The following is a 17,474-nucleotide window of genomic DNA, read 5'->3' as shown; positions in this document are numbered from 1 at the left end:
TCACTTTCGCACTTGATGGCTGCACCTTTGCCTTCTTTGGTGTTGGAGACGAGGGCAATTTCTACTGCATTGATGCAGATTTTGACTCAGGATCATAGTGGTGGACCTATGTCTCATCCATGGTAATAAGTCTTTCAAAAAAATTTAGTTTTATCATTTTCATACAGACCAAGCAATTCTTGACAATGTTCAATCCACACGTTGCACTTTTTGAGGAGAAGTCAACAAACGTGGGACCCATCTCGCAGAGAACATTGTCATATTCAAATGTTCATTTAAGATTCGTTCAACTGATCCAATGCTAAGCCTAGTTTCTTTGCTCAAACGTTTGACTATCACTTGCCTATCAGACAACACATGTTTCTTGATTTTCAACAAATTCTCTTCTGTTGTTGCTGTCACTGGGCGTCCATCACGGTGGTCATCTTCAATGTCCAGGAATCCACATTTGAATTTTTTACACCAAAATTTTTATTACGGCATAGGATGGGCAATCAGTTCCATATTATACGGCATGCATCTCCATAAAAGTATCCTGTTGTTCTTTCAAGAACAAAAAACTTCATTACTGCCCTGTGCTCAATTTTCTCAATTTTCATGTTGGAACAACATACCCCCATTCACTTACAGTGCACTGGTGTTAAAACCAGTTATTGGAAATTTCACCAAATTTACACACATTCTAGGAAGCTGATTGTTGACTTTCACCCCAAATTTCAGCTTTCTGCCTTTATTCCTTCATGATCACGTAAAAAACTTTTGGTATGCCCCTTGTATAATTACGGTCAAGGGAAAACAAATCACGTCACAGAACAAGTACTTGAAGAAGAATGTATTGCTTCTAAAGCACGATATCTTCATGAGGGGAGAGAGTAGTCATTCATCAAGTGAAATACTGTAAGTAGGGTTGTTTGTCACACTCTGCTCAATTCGTAGTACCTGAACAGTTTGGATTCATGATTTGAGTCGCTCAATGCCACATGTCCAAATGCCATTCTTTTAACATTTCCTGAATTACTTGAAATTGCAAATTCAAGTCGCACATGAAGCAAAACTTGGTGTAGAGTAAATACATTTTGTGCTATCATTTTGTGTGTCAATCTCAACCAACACATAAAAACCCAAATCCCTGCAAAACAATGACAGGCAAATGAGTCTAAGTACTAAGTGGTCACAGTCCGGTTCCCCTTTCCACAAGTGAATATCTTCTCAGACTCGTAATCGTGAGATTGCAGGTCAAGGGTTCTTCTACGCTCAGCACCTTCCATTTGGGAAAGGCACTTAAAATAAAATTTTCCGATTTAGCCTGGTACTATTGGAGATCGAGATTTTACTTTCAGAGGACAAGTTTCTTAGTCCTAAATAACCTTCCCGTGTTGCAAGGGGCGTTTTCAATATACACAATTTCGCATTTTTTTCCCTTCCTAAGAGTCAAAAGGCCACATAAGGGATTACAGAAGGTAGCCCTGAGTTTGAGAAATGATAAGATGAATACAAAACAATAGCTTTTATTTTTTTATTACACTTTACTGTACACTTGATATCACAAACTTTCAGTGCCTTTAATACTATTCAAAAACATTTGGAACAGTCATGCTTACATTGAGATAAGAATAAAAAAGTACAGTCTAGCATGCACATAACGAATATATGGACATAGGGAAACATGCACACATAGCAAACAGATTTACTGTTCCCCAATTTTTTCTAATACTGTATTATTTTCTTTGCATCTTAAACACAAACACAGTGAAATCTTTGTGAAAACTTGTCAGCGCCCCACCACTTTCGATATGTGCATGCTAGACTGTATTTGTGAACATTCTAGAATAATAGTCACTACAAAACTCATTTCAGAAAAATTATGCTAAATAATGGGCAAAATCAGGAAAAGTCACATTCCATTCTAAACATTTCTCAGTTGCATCCTGAACTGCAAACACAAACATAAATTTCGAAATTTCTTAGTACGATTTAACACGAATAGCAATCTCCATTGCTGTGCATACACCACAAGCTTCAAGTCATTTAACTGTGGCGTTTTGATACATCACACTAATTTACAATAAGGTTTCAGCATAATGAAATATAACAACAAAGGCAAAACTTACACACCTCTACTATAACTGTACCAAGCGCTGAAAGTCTTCAATATATTTCATGTCACCATGTAGAGCCTGACAGTTCAGGAGAAACATTTTTAAGAAGGGACCCAGACAAAACCCACCAAACATTAAAAGAAAAAAAAAAGAGAAAGTTCCATTTCTAATCCTAACCCTCATCCTTGTTCCTCACTGCACACAACAGGTCCATTTTCTTAGGCTATAAAACCTGTATTTAACCAGTTCCATCCTATACTATAGAGAGATCTTTGGTTTCTCTGTACTGCTTCTGTGAATCATATTTCCTCAATTTGGAGAGTACATTCTCAAATATGTTTGATCTACATGTCAACGGCATCAGGTATAAACCACAGATCATTCAGCTTGGGGGCATGCTTTTTTTAAAGAGGAAGAAAAAACGGAGATTTGGGGTAGTTTCTTCAGCGAACAAACCATTCTGCAATAAGGCTTGCGAGTATGAGAGAGGACACAACAAGTATTATCTTACAACACAAGCTACATTAATACCACTACCACATTTCATCTAGATCCACAATGAAAAAAAAGATTTGAATAGACACAACCCTGAATTAGTAACAATCATCAACTAAAGAAGATAAAGCTATCAACAGTATGACACTGATAGCTCAAATTCGTCGGGAAAGGCCTCGGTAGTTCGAGGGATCTGTAGTTCGAGGGATATGTGAACAATGTTAAGGCATCGACAGAGAATCAAGGGAAGCAACAAAGATTGGGACAAAACAATAGATTGTGTGATGCACAACCCTTCCTCTCGCCCACTCCACACAAGCCAAGCAAGGCCTAGGACTAGACGCTTAGAAGATAGTATAAGAGCATATAAAGCCTAGGGCCTCGGCACATACGTGTCGAGCAGCGTGCTAAAAACAGCACATCTAGCTGCTTCTTTGGAGGGGGGAAGACGGTATTTTACGGACCTTGCCTTTTTCAGTTTTTGAAACTATTATTATTATTATTTATTATTATTATTATTATTATTATTATTATTTTGTCTCAAGTGCACCTCAGAGGATATTGATCTTAGACCTCTAGGGTGGCGTAATTAGTTCGACAAGTCCATGTTTGTGTTAGAGCTTCACGTAATTTTCTAACAAAGATAAAGAAGAAGAAAAAAACAGGGCAGCAGACACTGTTCGACAGATGCATGATTTCGGGTCTTCTGTGCTCGACTTATGTTATACTGTACTACAATGCTTACTATAATCATACACTAGCCAGTGTATATCATAAAATCTAAACCAGGGAAAACAAATTGTCACTAAGTGAAAAAAAAAATTGAATACAAGTATGCCTGCACATCACGTATGAGCACAACAACAAAAAAGAGAATAAAAATCAGTAGTACTTGTTACACATTAAGCAAACATAAATTAGTGGTAACCAGAAATATTTAAAGAGAAATATATTTCAGATATTTACATAAATGCAGATGTAAAATACATAGGAATTATCAAATGAAAAAAAGGAAAAAGAATTTATTTATAAGTAGGCTATCTTACCTAAAAATAAAAAACAAAACACCACAGAACAACACTCTTAGGAATCAGTTAACAAAAAATATAACAAAGGTGCATATATATATCTGTGCACAATAAGAAAAACCTACATCGAAACAATCTTATTTCTCCTATCTAGCTGCCACCTGAGTTCGTGCCCTTTGACCTGATCGATACAGTCAAATTGAAAGCACTGAAATCACTTAGTACCACTCCAACAAATGTGAGGCCCGCTGTTAAAATAAAGTTACTTCTACAATCTGCAAATGGAGATATCATCTGAAAATCGACACGGGTTAAATTTGTACATTTTCAACTGATGTCATTTTCTTTCAGTGTAACAGCTCTTTTATCATTTCATACTAAACAAATGTATAAACTCGATCTATAAATTTCACATATTTATTGATACAGGGTCAAAATCTGAGAAGTAACTCATTTTGTCAGCACGCCTCACGAGTGTATAAAGGCAAGTAAGCCATCCCACGGACATATAAACATATAAAACAAATTTGGTGCTTGTGAGGAAATCAAGCTTGGAAAGGCAATACAAAGCACACATAAATACAATAATTCGAACATCTCATCAAAATCATATCATACACAATCTCACATCAATACTGACATTTTTACTTAGAAACCAGCCATGATTGGTCACCTTTGTTTCATTTACTTTCCCCTCTGTTGTTTCTGTCAGTCTGTCTTACTTTTTCTCCCGCACTAAATGACCATTATTGTGTCGATGTACTTCACTTTACTCAAACAAACAAACAAGCAAGGGCAAAGGTGAACACGTCTTGTTTAAAGAGACCACAATTGACCACCAACTGAAATTCTGTGTCAACCTGACTTCACTTGGAAGCCTTTATATATCTTTTATTTTTATACATTTTTACTAAATACTCTCAAATTGTTCAAAACAGACCCCAGTGTACTTTGCATTAAAAATAGATAAAGAAGTCTTTATGTCCTGATAACCCCAAGCGTTTCAACACTGCCAATACAAAAGCTGGACAAAGTAGCTGCTGTGGCAAAATCATCAAGCTCTTTGCTGTTGCCTGCTAAAGACATGAGTTTCATTCATAGATGGGGAACTTGTTTTGTCTAGCATTTCCGTTTGTCTGCTGGGAAGCTGTATCCTCCCCCCACCCCCACCCCCCCCACCCCACCCCTCACCATGAAGGACACTGACAGGCAAAGTCAGAGCAGCCTGCCTCCAAAATCATCTAAAGCGTGTCGATGGATAAGAAAAACATTTACAAACAGAGCTGTACATGAGCACATTGCCATCAGTTGGACAGTCTATTGTCAGTGCGAACAGGGACCACCATGGTATGTGCAACTGCCTGGGCTGGGAGAAGCTGTGAGAGACACTTGGCTTTTTCTCATCTTTTACATGAGACCCTTCACCAGTCCTTGATCCCCATTCAATTTATGAGCAAAATCCAATGTTTCAAAGTTTCACACAATCCTCTCATCTCATGTTGCATACACAAGTAGCCTACTGAGTGATAGTCTGATATTGAGTCTCGGAATTGCTAACACGTGTACAAACAATTTACGCTATAAATTTAAAGGTTGTGATCTCTAAATCAAACCCTCATGTCACAAAAGGCAGCCTGGGAATTATCAAAAAGTCTTCAGATAAACACCTTAGGTTTAAAAAAGTGTAATGTACTCAGGTCACCGCCGGCACAACACTTCACTTCTTGATCTTCAAAATTACAATTTTCCCATAGTAAGTAATGTACACTTTCATTTTTGTTGACACGCTATTTTTATAACATTTTCCAATTCAACACTTATGGCATCATCTTCATACAAATCTTTCAACACAAGAAAGAAATGTCTCCAGCTGGCTGCCTTACCCTCCTTCTGCCTCCAGCGGATCAATAGGTTTGTGACAGTAGTGGTCCCATCACCAGCTGCCCCCTTCGCTTTTTCCCGCTCAATCAAAGTATTTCCCACACCCAGCTGGAGCATGAGGTGCTCCCATCCTGTACCGATTTGAAAAGCGAGTTTACTGGCGCTGGCATCCACAATGACCTCGTCCAAGACTTTGTCCGGTATATTATTCATCCAATCCATCTCTTGTTCACCTGAAGAGTACAAATTACGAAGCATGACAACCACAGTGTTTGAGTTTGAGTAAAGAAAAGCTCATCCATAGAAAAATGGTCATTTAGTGTAGAGAAAAAGGTGCTCCCACCGGAAAAATATATCTTTGGCAAAACAGTCAAAGGAAAACCAGAAGTTGCTTAGACTTCATGAACTTGAATAGATGAGCAATAGGAAAAGTCCAGGATAGTAATATTGATTTTTTTAAGAGCATCTCAGCAGAAAAATGACAAGCGAACGAAATTACAATTTGGCCAATATATATAAATCATATATATTCTTTTTCAAATGTGGCACTTGAAGAAGAAAAAGTGCATGAAAACAGAACGACAGACAGACAGAAAAAAGGAAAAAAGTCAAAGGATCAGAAGTCAACACTCAAATTGGCACAGAAGTTGTAAAGCTAAAATTTTTAGTGAAGTATAGTTGTATTATTTAATACACATATATATATATGTTAAAGGGGTAACCAAACCACAGGCAAAGGGCCAATTCTGGCCTACGAGGTCAGTTCATCGGCCAGCTGCCATACCATCATACAAAGGCAAAAAAAATTGGAAGATAGTTGTTTGCAGTTCGCTGCTCAGGACTTGGTGACTAAATCAATTTCATGTTCAGTGAATTCTACAGAGAAAATTACTCTTGCTTAAATAGACTTTTTGACACCTTGCTATTAGGCATCTATCATACTCGTGGTCGACTTAACTGAGACAAATTTTTCATTTAACCACAGTAGAGTGTTGTATTCTTCAAATAGTTACCTGTTTCAGGCATACACTCTACGATCTCTCAGTTATCCGGCCCATTTTGAAAAAACTTTGGTCACCACTGGCCTACATCAATAGGGCATGGGGTGAGCATATCATTATAGCGTTATAATACTGCTATCCTTAATCTTCGCCAATGAGACCGCATTTGGGAAAATACAGTACATTGTATTCTAGTCAAAACCTCGTTATACCCCACCTCCCCCATAATACCGTCATCCTCGCTTACTGTCAGGTTTAGCCAATATACAAAAAGGTATGCCTAAATACACGATAGTAAAAATTATGTCTTCACACTACAATCTACCAACAGCCTGTGTTGCACAGTCCTTATCAAACTAATATAAATTTGCTCCCCCATAGCGCCTGCGAACTGGCTGCCAGAAGTACACACTGCACACAACACACAGCATCAACTTGTTGAGTCGGCTGCTTGATAATGCTATATGACATGTCATGTCAGAGACGCAGTCCAGGAACAAAACTGTACACCTACAGGGACCTTGACACATGTATAGCTTCTCATCCAGCAGAAATATTTCATTTGAATTTAAGTAAAATTCAACTGGATTTGAATTTGTACACACACGTATGTATAAATAATTCAATACCGGTACATACATTAACAAGTCAGAAATGGTAATTCAGGGTTGTCTTTGATAGGTGGCTGTTAGAGCATGTTGGACTGTATTTCTAGGTATATAGCTTCAAATATAATCTCTCTAGCTCTATAAGCTGAAATTTATTTTTTTTAAAGGACCTTTTGATTAGACCTATCCAAAAGCAGACATGTTACTGTATAATCACAAAAAGAATGTTATAGATATATGAGGCAGCATGGTGGAATCAGGCTCTCGTCAAAATAGTCAAAGGGGAGTAACTTGCATTTTTCCGCAGGTTTGTAAATTTTTATCGAATTTTAGTTTTTTGGCTCAACACCTTTTTTGCCCATTAAAGAACTCATTTCTGTGTGAATTTTTCTGAAAAACGTTGATTTAAGGCACAAGAAATGTAAATTTTCAGTTACCATGGACTCTTAAGCTAAGGAAATAACTAATCTTTGGCAGCCATTTTCTCACTAATTTTACCTCTGAAAACAGGTGACCCCCACCTCCTTCATTCACAAATATCTCGACTTATATTAAATTTAAGATAAACGGATATTTTTTTCATCCAAATAAAGACAAGTGAACAAGCTTTAAGATGATACCAATAACTCTATGTGCTAAAAAATTGACGAGAGCCTGATTCCACCACGCTGCCTCACATATAGAGTTTAACTTACTTGGCTGACTCTCAATTACTGGAGAAGGAGTACTGTCTGTACTTTCCAATTTTTCAGCAACCAGTTCATAGCCACTTTCCTTCAGGCATTCTATAAAATTGTTGTAAGCTTCTCCAGATCCTGCTGAGAACAATTTGTCTATAAGAACTTTTATTTTTTCTTTCCTCGTGGCCTTGCTTTCAATAGCATTCATGTCATCTCTGTCTATCACCTCTTTCGCAAACAAAGCTGGAACGAGATCCTCGCTATCCAGCTCATCCAGAAGATACTTGTACTTCGCTGTGATTTTTGCCTCATCACCAGGCTTCAGTTTTCCTTTCTGAACAGGCATTCTGGCAGACACCTGTGTAGGAAATAATGCAGGCTTGCAATGAGAATGAAAGATTTTAATATTCATAGGAAGAGGCTAGCCGTACTTAATAATGATGGCTAGACTGACAAACAGCGAAAAATAAGTCTACTGATTTGAAGATAATTTTAAAATTTGCAATACCTAACGTATTTGTATTTAAGACGAAGCCAAAAGGTGCCTTACTGACTGTGCATGTATTTTGAGCCTGACAAATTACTTAAATGAGAACTGTACTCAACAGGTTTTGGCCTATCGGGCCTAACCTAAGTACCGCTAGACTGGCAGGCTAGCGCTGTATTTAAATAATGATAGCTGTAAATAATTATAATTGTATAAAATTTTAGTTTGCAGTACTTGAAGTATTTGTATTGCAGACAAAAGCAAAAGGTGCCTTACTGAGTGACATGCACCATTTTAAACATATATAAAATTACTAGATCTAGATCTAATGAGAAATGTGTATTGAACAGGTTTCGGTCAAAAAGGGCCTAACCTAAGTAGGGCTAGACTTGCAGGCTAGCCGTACTTAGACGACTAGGCTAGCCGTACTTTAGGTCTGTTAGACTTAAGTTCGGCTAGCCACTTCGTATTCATAAACTTCGCTCCCCTTTATTTTATTTTTAAATGGCTTCGCTTTCTTACCAGGAGAACTTTTAGCAAAGATTCTCAGATTAAAAGAGGAGAAACATGTACACATTAAATTAAAAGTCCTGAGAATAAATTTTTATCTCATCCCTGCCCATTCAACATAATAGACTTGTCTTATTTCTGGGTTTTAACTCTGCAGTTTCTACATTCAGTTTGAAATTCAAGACAACTGTTTATTGCTAAATATACCAAAACGAATATTCAATCAATGCGCAGCGCAACAGAGCAGTAAGTAATTTAATATAGAATTAACTAAATATAACATATAAAACAAATTAAGATTGTTGTCTTGTTTGTTTGTTGTTTTTTTTATCTCATTCATCTTAAGTATTATTGTGGCAATTTTTATCGAATTTTTTAGTTTTTTTGGCTAGACCTTTTAAAAATAAAAACACATTTCCATTGTGAATTTCACCGAAAAATGTTGATTAAAAGTACAAAATAAGTAATTTTTCAGTTTTCAGGAACTCTCTTTCAAGCTCTATTGAAGTTAACAAACTTTGGCGGCCATTTTCTCACTAATTTTACACTCAAACCAGTCGACCCAAACTCGTTCAATCACAAACAAATAGTCTATCTCTACTTCTATTCTCCCCCCTGCTAAATTCACAAAATAATGGAAGTGCCTATTTGCAACGCCGCGTTGCGATTAGCGCCAGTGCTAAATAAAACACCACGTTGCGATCAGCGCCAGTGCTAAGTCGCTAAGTCAAAAGCTGTGTGTTATATAAGCTTAATCTACCTTTCGTTGTTGGAAATTCTGATACCGAAGGGACAGCGCGTCTGCGTTTGAAACCAAACCATTATTTTATGAGCGTGAGTTCGAATCCCGGTCCAGGAAGTTTGGGGTTTTTTTGCGCTCTCTCGACTGACCAACAAATTTTTCCCATAATTATAACTTTTTGTTTTGTAGTCTTTTTTATGTAGATTTAGTGATGAAACATGGGGGGGTTTCAGGTGACCATAATTTGATGTTTTGCAATTACGTTTGATTGGCGGCCACCTCTATTCTCACCCGGAGTGAGAATAGTGCAGGCGAGTCTTGTGGCTATTCTCACCCGGTGCGCGTTCACCGAATTTTGCGTTCACCCTAAACCACAGAATTCTACACTGTGATAACAGAAAAATTGTAGAATTCTGTGCCGTGAACAAACGTTCCATTACAATTGTAGCCTACTAAAAGCGTACAATTTTGTCTGTGGGCAGTGGAGAGAGAGAGAGAAAGAGAGAGAGAAAGAGAGAGAAGAGTAGCGCGAGAATTTCCGGGCAAAACAAAATGGCGACCCGCGTAGCCGTAGCATCTTTGTAGACAACCAAATTTATTTACTTTTGTGTTTTAACATCATTTTTTAACTTTGTTTTGGTCAATTTGATCGTCCACACCGATAGACAGTATTCAGAAAGAGACGGAGAGAGAGAGAAGAGGGGAGGAGTTGATCTTGCGAGAACTTCCGGGCGGGTGAGAATAGCCACTTTCTTGATTGGCTATCTCTCCATATGGGCCTATCGTCGCAAAGCGCATCAAAAAGTAGATCTATCTACAAGATCTAGATCTAGATACTAGGCCTAATCAATTAGATCTAGATCTAGATATAATTAGATCTAGATCTAGAATCTAGATCTACAACCAGAAGTAATTGTCGGTGGGGTCAAAACGAGTCCCAACTCAAACGGGACCGCAATTGTACAGGAGTGCCCTATAATATTATTTTTCAGTAGTTAATGACAGTGAAAGAACAGAATTACAAAAAATGGAAACAATAGTCTCGGAGTCAATAGTACAGAACTTTATCAGTTATTCTCGAGGAAATCTGAGGTCTGAAGAGGTTAGAAGGAATTTTGGCTATTTTGTTGTTTTGTTTGTTAAAGTCAAGAGTAGGGGGGTGTCAGGGGGCAAGGCATGTCCCCTGAATTTCATCCTAATTTGATGTTTTGTAGTTAGGTTGCATCTCTGCTCTTTGTGCAGCCTATTTCAAATAAGATTTGGTCATCAAGACTTCTGGATTTCTTCTTTGGATGTAAACAAATGGATCGTGGACTTTAACGAACGAAACTACAAGTCGTAACAAGTAACAAGATATGAGATCACCATATTTACCTTGCCTTGGAGTCTACGAGTAGATTTCTAGATCTAGATCTACATTCAAATCAAACTGAAAATTTGTCAGTCAGTGTAGATTCTAGATCAAATCAAGACTCTAGATTTAGATCTAGAGTTCTAAGAAATCTTGATCTAAGGCTAAGCCTTCAATTACTGTTTGCGAAAGAACGCAGTGGCTATTTTTACGGCGAGCCGTAAAGATAGCCTCCCAGGCTATTTTTACGGCGTGCCATAAAGATAGCCTTCCAGTGAGTCCCAGGCTATTTTTACGGCCATCCTCGAAAAGCGACCCTACTCCGCCTCTCATGTACGCGACATGCCTCAATGTATTAGATCTAGGCCTATAGTAGGGACCGTTCAAAATGTAAACTTACACCTCAGAGGGGAAAGGGTGTCTTTGGCTTCATAATTATAGTCTTTATTCTGGACTTTTAAACAATTCAATGTTTTTATGTTCTTTACTAGGACCTTGTTGTTGTGGGATTCTTTCAAATAATAAAATAGATCGCATTTTTTAAGTTTTTGTTTTTTTGTTTTCTGATGTGCTCATTTTATTACTGTCCATTTTTACGGGGAACAGCTCACCCCAAGGGTGATTCTTTTTCCGATTCATATTTAGGAAAAAAAATTATACGGGCATAAGAAATAATGAAGAAAGTAAATTTTAATAAGTCCGAAAATATGAAAGTTGCCATGGAATGGAAACAGAACCAACATGCAAAACAAACAATTATTTTAAAAAACCGAAGGCTTCTACCATCTAACAAAATTGTATGAAAATTCATGGAATGGTAGATACAGATACTATGGTCAATCGTACTGAGCAAAATTTTGATATTTAAATGAAAAAAAAAATATATGTGTTCCTGTACCCTGAAATTGCATCACAATAATTAATAAATTAATCACTGGGAACAACAACAAAAATTTTTACACCTCTATCAAAAATCTGCTCAGTGCAAACGAAGGAGGAACATTTTATATAGGCATTCCCAAGGCGAAAAGTGTTAACTCCAAAATGACCGCTCTTCTTGTGGGTGTGGTACATAATGTAGTGATGTCTGTGAATGAGATGATGATGCTGGCAGTGGCAGTGGTGATGGTAATGATAATGACGAGGAGGTGATGGTGGTGGTGATGATAAAGAGAGGGTGAATGATGATGGTGGGGAGAAGAAGGAAAAGGTGGTGGTGGAGGAAGGGAGAAGGAAGATGAAGAAGAGAATAGAATGATGATGGTGAAGAGGAGGAAATGGAAAACCTATGAGGCTGTTCAAATATAATCTTACACTTTTGGGGACGTTTTTAAAACACAAAACCCAAATACTACTTTTCTCATATTTGCCTCCAACCCTCATCCACACCAATTTAATTAGTACTTTTTCCGATCTTCAACTTCCATTATTATTTTAAACATACCTGTAGGCCTACTATACGTGGCGTTTTTTAACCAGCTTGTAAAAAAAAATACCATTTCAGTTAATACAATTTAATCAAACCATATGAACTAGAAAGAACGCATAAATATGGAAGACATTGAGACTCTTGTCAATGCAATAGGTACATGCCTTACAAATAAATGACATCAAGACATTAAAAGATCAACAAAACAGTTGCAAAGCTACAAAGAAACATTAAGAAATTAGATATCCACAGACAGAATTTTCATCATAATTTCAAAATTATTTGCAGTCATCATGCAGATCTGGGTCTTGTCACTGGCATTTATCCACTTTTTCTTTTACCTTTTCTTCCCAGTCATGAGCAAAACGTTCATCTCACAGAAGTGTCATATTTGGTTAACCCCCCCCCCCCCCACCCAATCTTACACTTTTCTTACAGAAGCCAAAGACACCCTTTCCCCTCTGAGGTGTAAGTTTATATTTTGAACGGCTCCTACTATAGGCCTAGATCTAATACATTGAGGCATGTCGCGTACATGAGAGGCGGAGTAGGGTCGCTTTTCGAGGATCGCCGTAAAAATAGCCTGGGACTCACTGGAAGGCTATCTTTATGGCACGCCGTAAAAATAGCCTGGGAGGCTATCTTTACGGCTCGCCGTAAAAATAGCCACTGCGTACAAAGAAAGGTTTCGTTCCTCCTTAGGCCTATTCATCGGGAATTCCGACAATTTCCCCGGAAGAACGAACCCATAGACAATACTACACTGACATCTGTGGATTGAGGTATCCGGAAGTAGAAAAAAAAATTAAGTTAATTGGGAAGAGTCGCATTTGGTAGGCGAAAAGGAGCCATAGGCTAGCTGCTTGTTTCGTCGTATCCGTATCTATCCTGGTTTACTGACGAATTCTCATTGTAAATGAAACATTGATCACAACAGCAATCATTACACTGATCACACGTCTATAATCTTAAAGTTGTGTTTTTGTTATTGTTTTGGGTAGTTGTTTGCAGAGGCAAATATAATCAAATAATCACTGCTTCCCTTCCTAATTTTGAAACATCGTCGCAGTCAAATTCACCCATAGACGTAAACCTCATAAATTAAATGTAAAAAGACGTTCATAATCACCAATGAACAATAGACTATGCCTAACCTTCAAAACCGTTTAATTGCCACATAAATAGCCTGTTCGCCCCTATCACAAGCTTTGATTAAGTAATCTTAAAGTGAGGCTGGAATAGTCAACCAATCGATTTGAAGGGAACATGTGCATAGCAGTCAGAACTGTTTCATTGTTGCATATACCCTGTTCACCCCCTTCAGGCCACAGTTATAAGCACCCAGACGCGCTGATTATCTAAGCGAACTATTACACTGGTCGAGTCTACCTCACAGATGTGAGGGGAACTAACTCCTAATAATCCTTTGACTCCTGTTACTACACTGCTAGTGCTTGGGGTTTTTTCTCGACTTTTTAACGTCCTATAATCAGATCGTGACCTCGATTATGACAGCGGCTCCTGGCCGCGAAAAGCTAGACAAAAAACAGCCACATGTGAAATAAAAAATTAATAATTGGCGTGCTCTACCAAAGTGTTTCGGCTGTCTGGTATAACATGCCATTGTAGTGCTGACATCTGTGCTTCTTTCCTTGGTGTTCGTGTGTTCAAATCTAAAGTTAAATTTAAGGTTAGTTAGAATATATATTTAATGAAATACTTTCCCGATTATTTTAGCGGTTGAACAAGCATACAACATGAATTCAGGATTTGTTTTCATTCACAACTCAGAGTTGCCGCCTCCAGTGCCAGTAAGATTCTTGTGACTTGTGTGAGTGTGATATCTCCAGGCCCTATCTGGTCCCATTTCACTTTGATTACCCTGTCAAACAAGTCAGCCTTCGCCCCTGGTTGTTTGGGTTTTTTTGCGTATCAATAATATCATACTAGATCTATCAGAATGACTAGTTGGGCAGCCACTTAGTACCACTCCCCAAGCGTGACAAGGACCAGAGTAAGATGCTTATAAAATCGAGTAGATCTAATCACGATGCAAAACTGAGAGAGCAAGTTCTTTGAAAAGGCGGTGGGGTACTCGATCGGATCGTAAAAGAGCTAGAAAAGGAAGAGGCACTTCCAGCGACTCTGGATAGCTACAGAAGGGGGAGGGAAACGTAGATGAATGCCACTGTCCTATCATCAGTTGTTTATGATGGGTTTGATAGAGGCGAGGAGACCCTGATAGCAGCGATTGGACTCGAGCCGATGCCTACTGTTGAGTATGATGTCCTTTTGAGAACAACGATCAAACTCCAGCTCGTGATATGGATAGGTGAGGCATTTCTGAAGAGGAAGAGTTGCAATGCGGCTGGGAAACTGGACATCTGATACCAGAAGCATCACACCTGGGGCCGCTGGGATCATCACTCCCACCATTGTTATTCAACATATACACCGTTGGAATCACTTCTGCACAACTGGAAGGCCCAGGGCGTGTGCTGAGCTTTGCGGATAATGTCCGTGCATACAGACAGGGTAATGATCGGCAAGAAACAGTTTGCACCGTGCCACAGGATCTGGATAGGATTGAGCAATGGTGGGTAGACCACAACGGCAAACTCCACCCCCGACAAGACCTGTGTGCTGTGGTGCTCGCAGAATAATCATGCAGAGAAAGCAGAGATGCCCATAGTCAACGACTAGGTATCTTGGTTTCGCCTTTGACAGATCACTCTCAGGTAAAGATCACATTACATGTACTAGGATCATCACAAGAGCCAGAAAAGGTCTGACTGAACTGAAAACTGAAAACCATGGCGTGTGGAAGAATACTATAGAGAATTCTAGCCATACTATACCAGACCTTTGTGCTTTCTGTGATAGGCTATGACCTCTGTCTTCGGCTATGACCTCTGTCTTCGCGAGCATGTAACACATCTCTGTGATTGGCCAAAATATAGATGACGTATTTCAGCCATCTATTTTTGGCGTCTCGCGGGGTTTCCCCCAAGACGGACTAAGACAAGACGAGACAACAGCCTCATTTTCGTTCCAACTGGCTCCCCTTGGTAACCAGCTAGATGCGCGTTTAAAGCGTAAACAAACGACAGGAAGAGAGAGCGCACTCTTCAACTCGCTGAAATAGATGCCTAAATCTACTTTGAATTTCATAATGGCAGTTTTGCCTTGGGGTTTGTTTTTTTTCATCATATAAACTGTTTGGTATTTATTTCGACTAGTTTTTGTTCACATTTTTAATATAGTGAGTTGGGAAATAAGATTTTAATGAACGGAAAGCGGTAGTGAGTTGAACATGTTCAGTGACATGATGATGTAGATATCTAGATCTAGATCTAAATCTAGGAGTTTACGAAACGGTAGAAGTGCATTAGGTATTACCGTTGAAAAACGACAGAACAGCCAGTGGTGCTCTGCAATGAACTGTTCTCTAACAGAATATACAATAGATTGGATATTTTAAAAACTAAAGATACGGTCCGAGCGTGCCAGACGAGGGTGGAGACAGGATCTGCTGAGCAAGTCACCAGAATGTCTCTTTTCTGAGACAGTTCTCTGCTCTGAGTCTTGGGTACTTTGCGGACTCTCAGTTTCTTGGTGCTAAGGCAAACCAACTGAAGGTGCAATACAGCCATACCTGTGTTATTCAAAGTTCCCAATCCCCGTACCCTAGAAAGAAACAAACCACCCCAAAAGGAGCTAAAAAAAACAACAACAACAACAAACAAACAGAAAAAATCACTTCAAAAACCCTACCTAGCATTAATAAAGACTGGAAACAAATAATCTAGGATCTAGATCTAGAGTCTAGATAAACTAGGCTAGGCCTACACAGCGAGCTGTTCCCCAATGTCAGAATCAATGATCATGAACTGAAGTTAAGAAACAATGGCACTCCTGTACAATAGGCCTAGCGGTCCCGTTTGCACTAAATCACGCAAGGCCTAAATGCCCGGTGTTTCTTATTTAGTTCTAGGTCTAGATCTAGATCTAGATCTAGGCCTAGATTATAGATATATAGATATCTATATATAAGATTCTAGATCTAGATCTAGATCTAGGCCTAGATTATAGATATATAGATATCTATATATAAGATTCTAGATCTAGACCTAGATCTAGATCTAGATCTAGATCTAGATTCTATGTCTAAACTGAATTAAAATGATAGATCTAGATATCTAGATCTAATCGAGATTCTAGATCTAGATATCTAGATTAGATCTTGCTATGTAGATTTAGATCTAGAAATAAATCTAGATATATTGGCTATCTATAGAATCTAGATCTAGAATCTAGATCTAGATATCTAGAAATCTAGATATAGATTCTAGAACTAGATCTAGAACTAGATTCATTGTCACATGACAATAAATAATGGCCGTCATGTAAACATTAAACGGGACCATATAATTGTACAGGTGCACCGAAAAGAAGCCATTGAAACGAGCACAGAAGCTTCTAGATCTAGATCTAGATCTAGATCTACTGTTGATATGATAGTATGAATCAAGTTGCATGATAGTGTGTCTCCGCCAATTCACAGGCAAGTAGCCTAGTCAAGAGTCGCCCTTCGGTCAGTCACCTATCACTAGGGGCTTAGATCTAGAATCTAGATCTAGATCTAGATTTAGATTCTAGATCTATATCAAGATTTCTAGATCTAGATCTATATCTAGATTAGATTCTGGATCTACTTTCCGAACTGCACTCTTGGCTGGGTGCACAACAAAATCTAGATCTAGATTCTAGAATCTAAACCTAGATCTAGATCCTAGCGTTTCAAGATCTAGATAGGCTACGTTTATTAACTAAATACTCTCTCTGGGCTAAAATATATAATTTTAGTAGGCCTAGGCTAGACATACCGCCCGAGATGATCAGTAGCCTTGCATTGTAACCAATGTAAACTATCGCCAGCCCAGCGAGTTATACGCGCATCTGGCAAAGTGGGAGGGGCCTGCGCTTGTCACATGACGTAAAGAAGAGCTCGTCTTGTCTTTAGTCCGTCTTGGGTTTCCCTCGCCACTGTGCGCCCGCTTTGCCGCTGCGCGGCAGGCTTCGTCACTGAGAGGCGAGGAGAGGTTATTTTATCGCCGACTGTTTGGTGTTTGTGTGTGTGTGTGTGTGTGTGTGTGTGTGTGT

General features: G+C 38.6%; 1 protein-coding gene across 3 annotated transcripts; it reads right to left on the bottom strand.

Moving 5' to 3' along the window:
* Positions 1-1,502: 1,502 nt before the first annotated feature.
* On the bottom strand, positions 1,503-13,507 carry LOC101855728. Of its 3 annotated transcripts, none has more exons than XM_035970112.1 (3): positions 13,466-13,507; positions 7,808-8,150; positions 1,503-5,736 (listed from the first exon to the last, which is right to left on the bottom strand). In XM_035970112.1, exons 2-3 carry the CDS (start codon positions 8,136-8,138, stop codon positions 5,393-5,395), a joined length of 675 nt encoding a protein of 224 aa, XP_035826005.1. In that variant the 5' UTR covers positions 8,139-8,150; positions 13,466-13,507; the 3' UTR covers positions 1,503-5,392. The 3 variants fall into 3 exon arrangements, with proteins under 3 accessions (XP_035826005.1, XP_035826004.1, XP_035826003.1); XM_035970111.1 differs by lacking the exon at positions 13,466-13,507 and adding an exon at positions 10,903-11,042 and having other exon boundaries at positions 7,808-8,152; XM_035970110.1 differs by lacking the exon at positions 13,466-13,507 and adding an exon at positions 10,906-11,042.
* Between the last annotated feature and the right edge of the window lie 3,967 nt (positions 13,508-17,474).

This window comes from Aplysia californica, unplaced genomic scaffold (assembly GCF_000002075.1).
Source record: "Aplysia californica isolate F4 #8 unplaced genomic scaffold, AplCal3.0 scaffold00222, whole genome shotgun sequence".
NCBI lineage: Eukaryota > Metazoa > Mollusca > Gastropoda > Aplysiida > Aplysiidae > Aplysia > Aplysia californica.
This window is presented reverse-complemented; position numbering and strand designations above follow the sequence as displayed.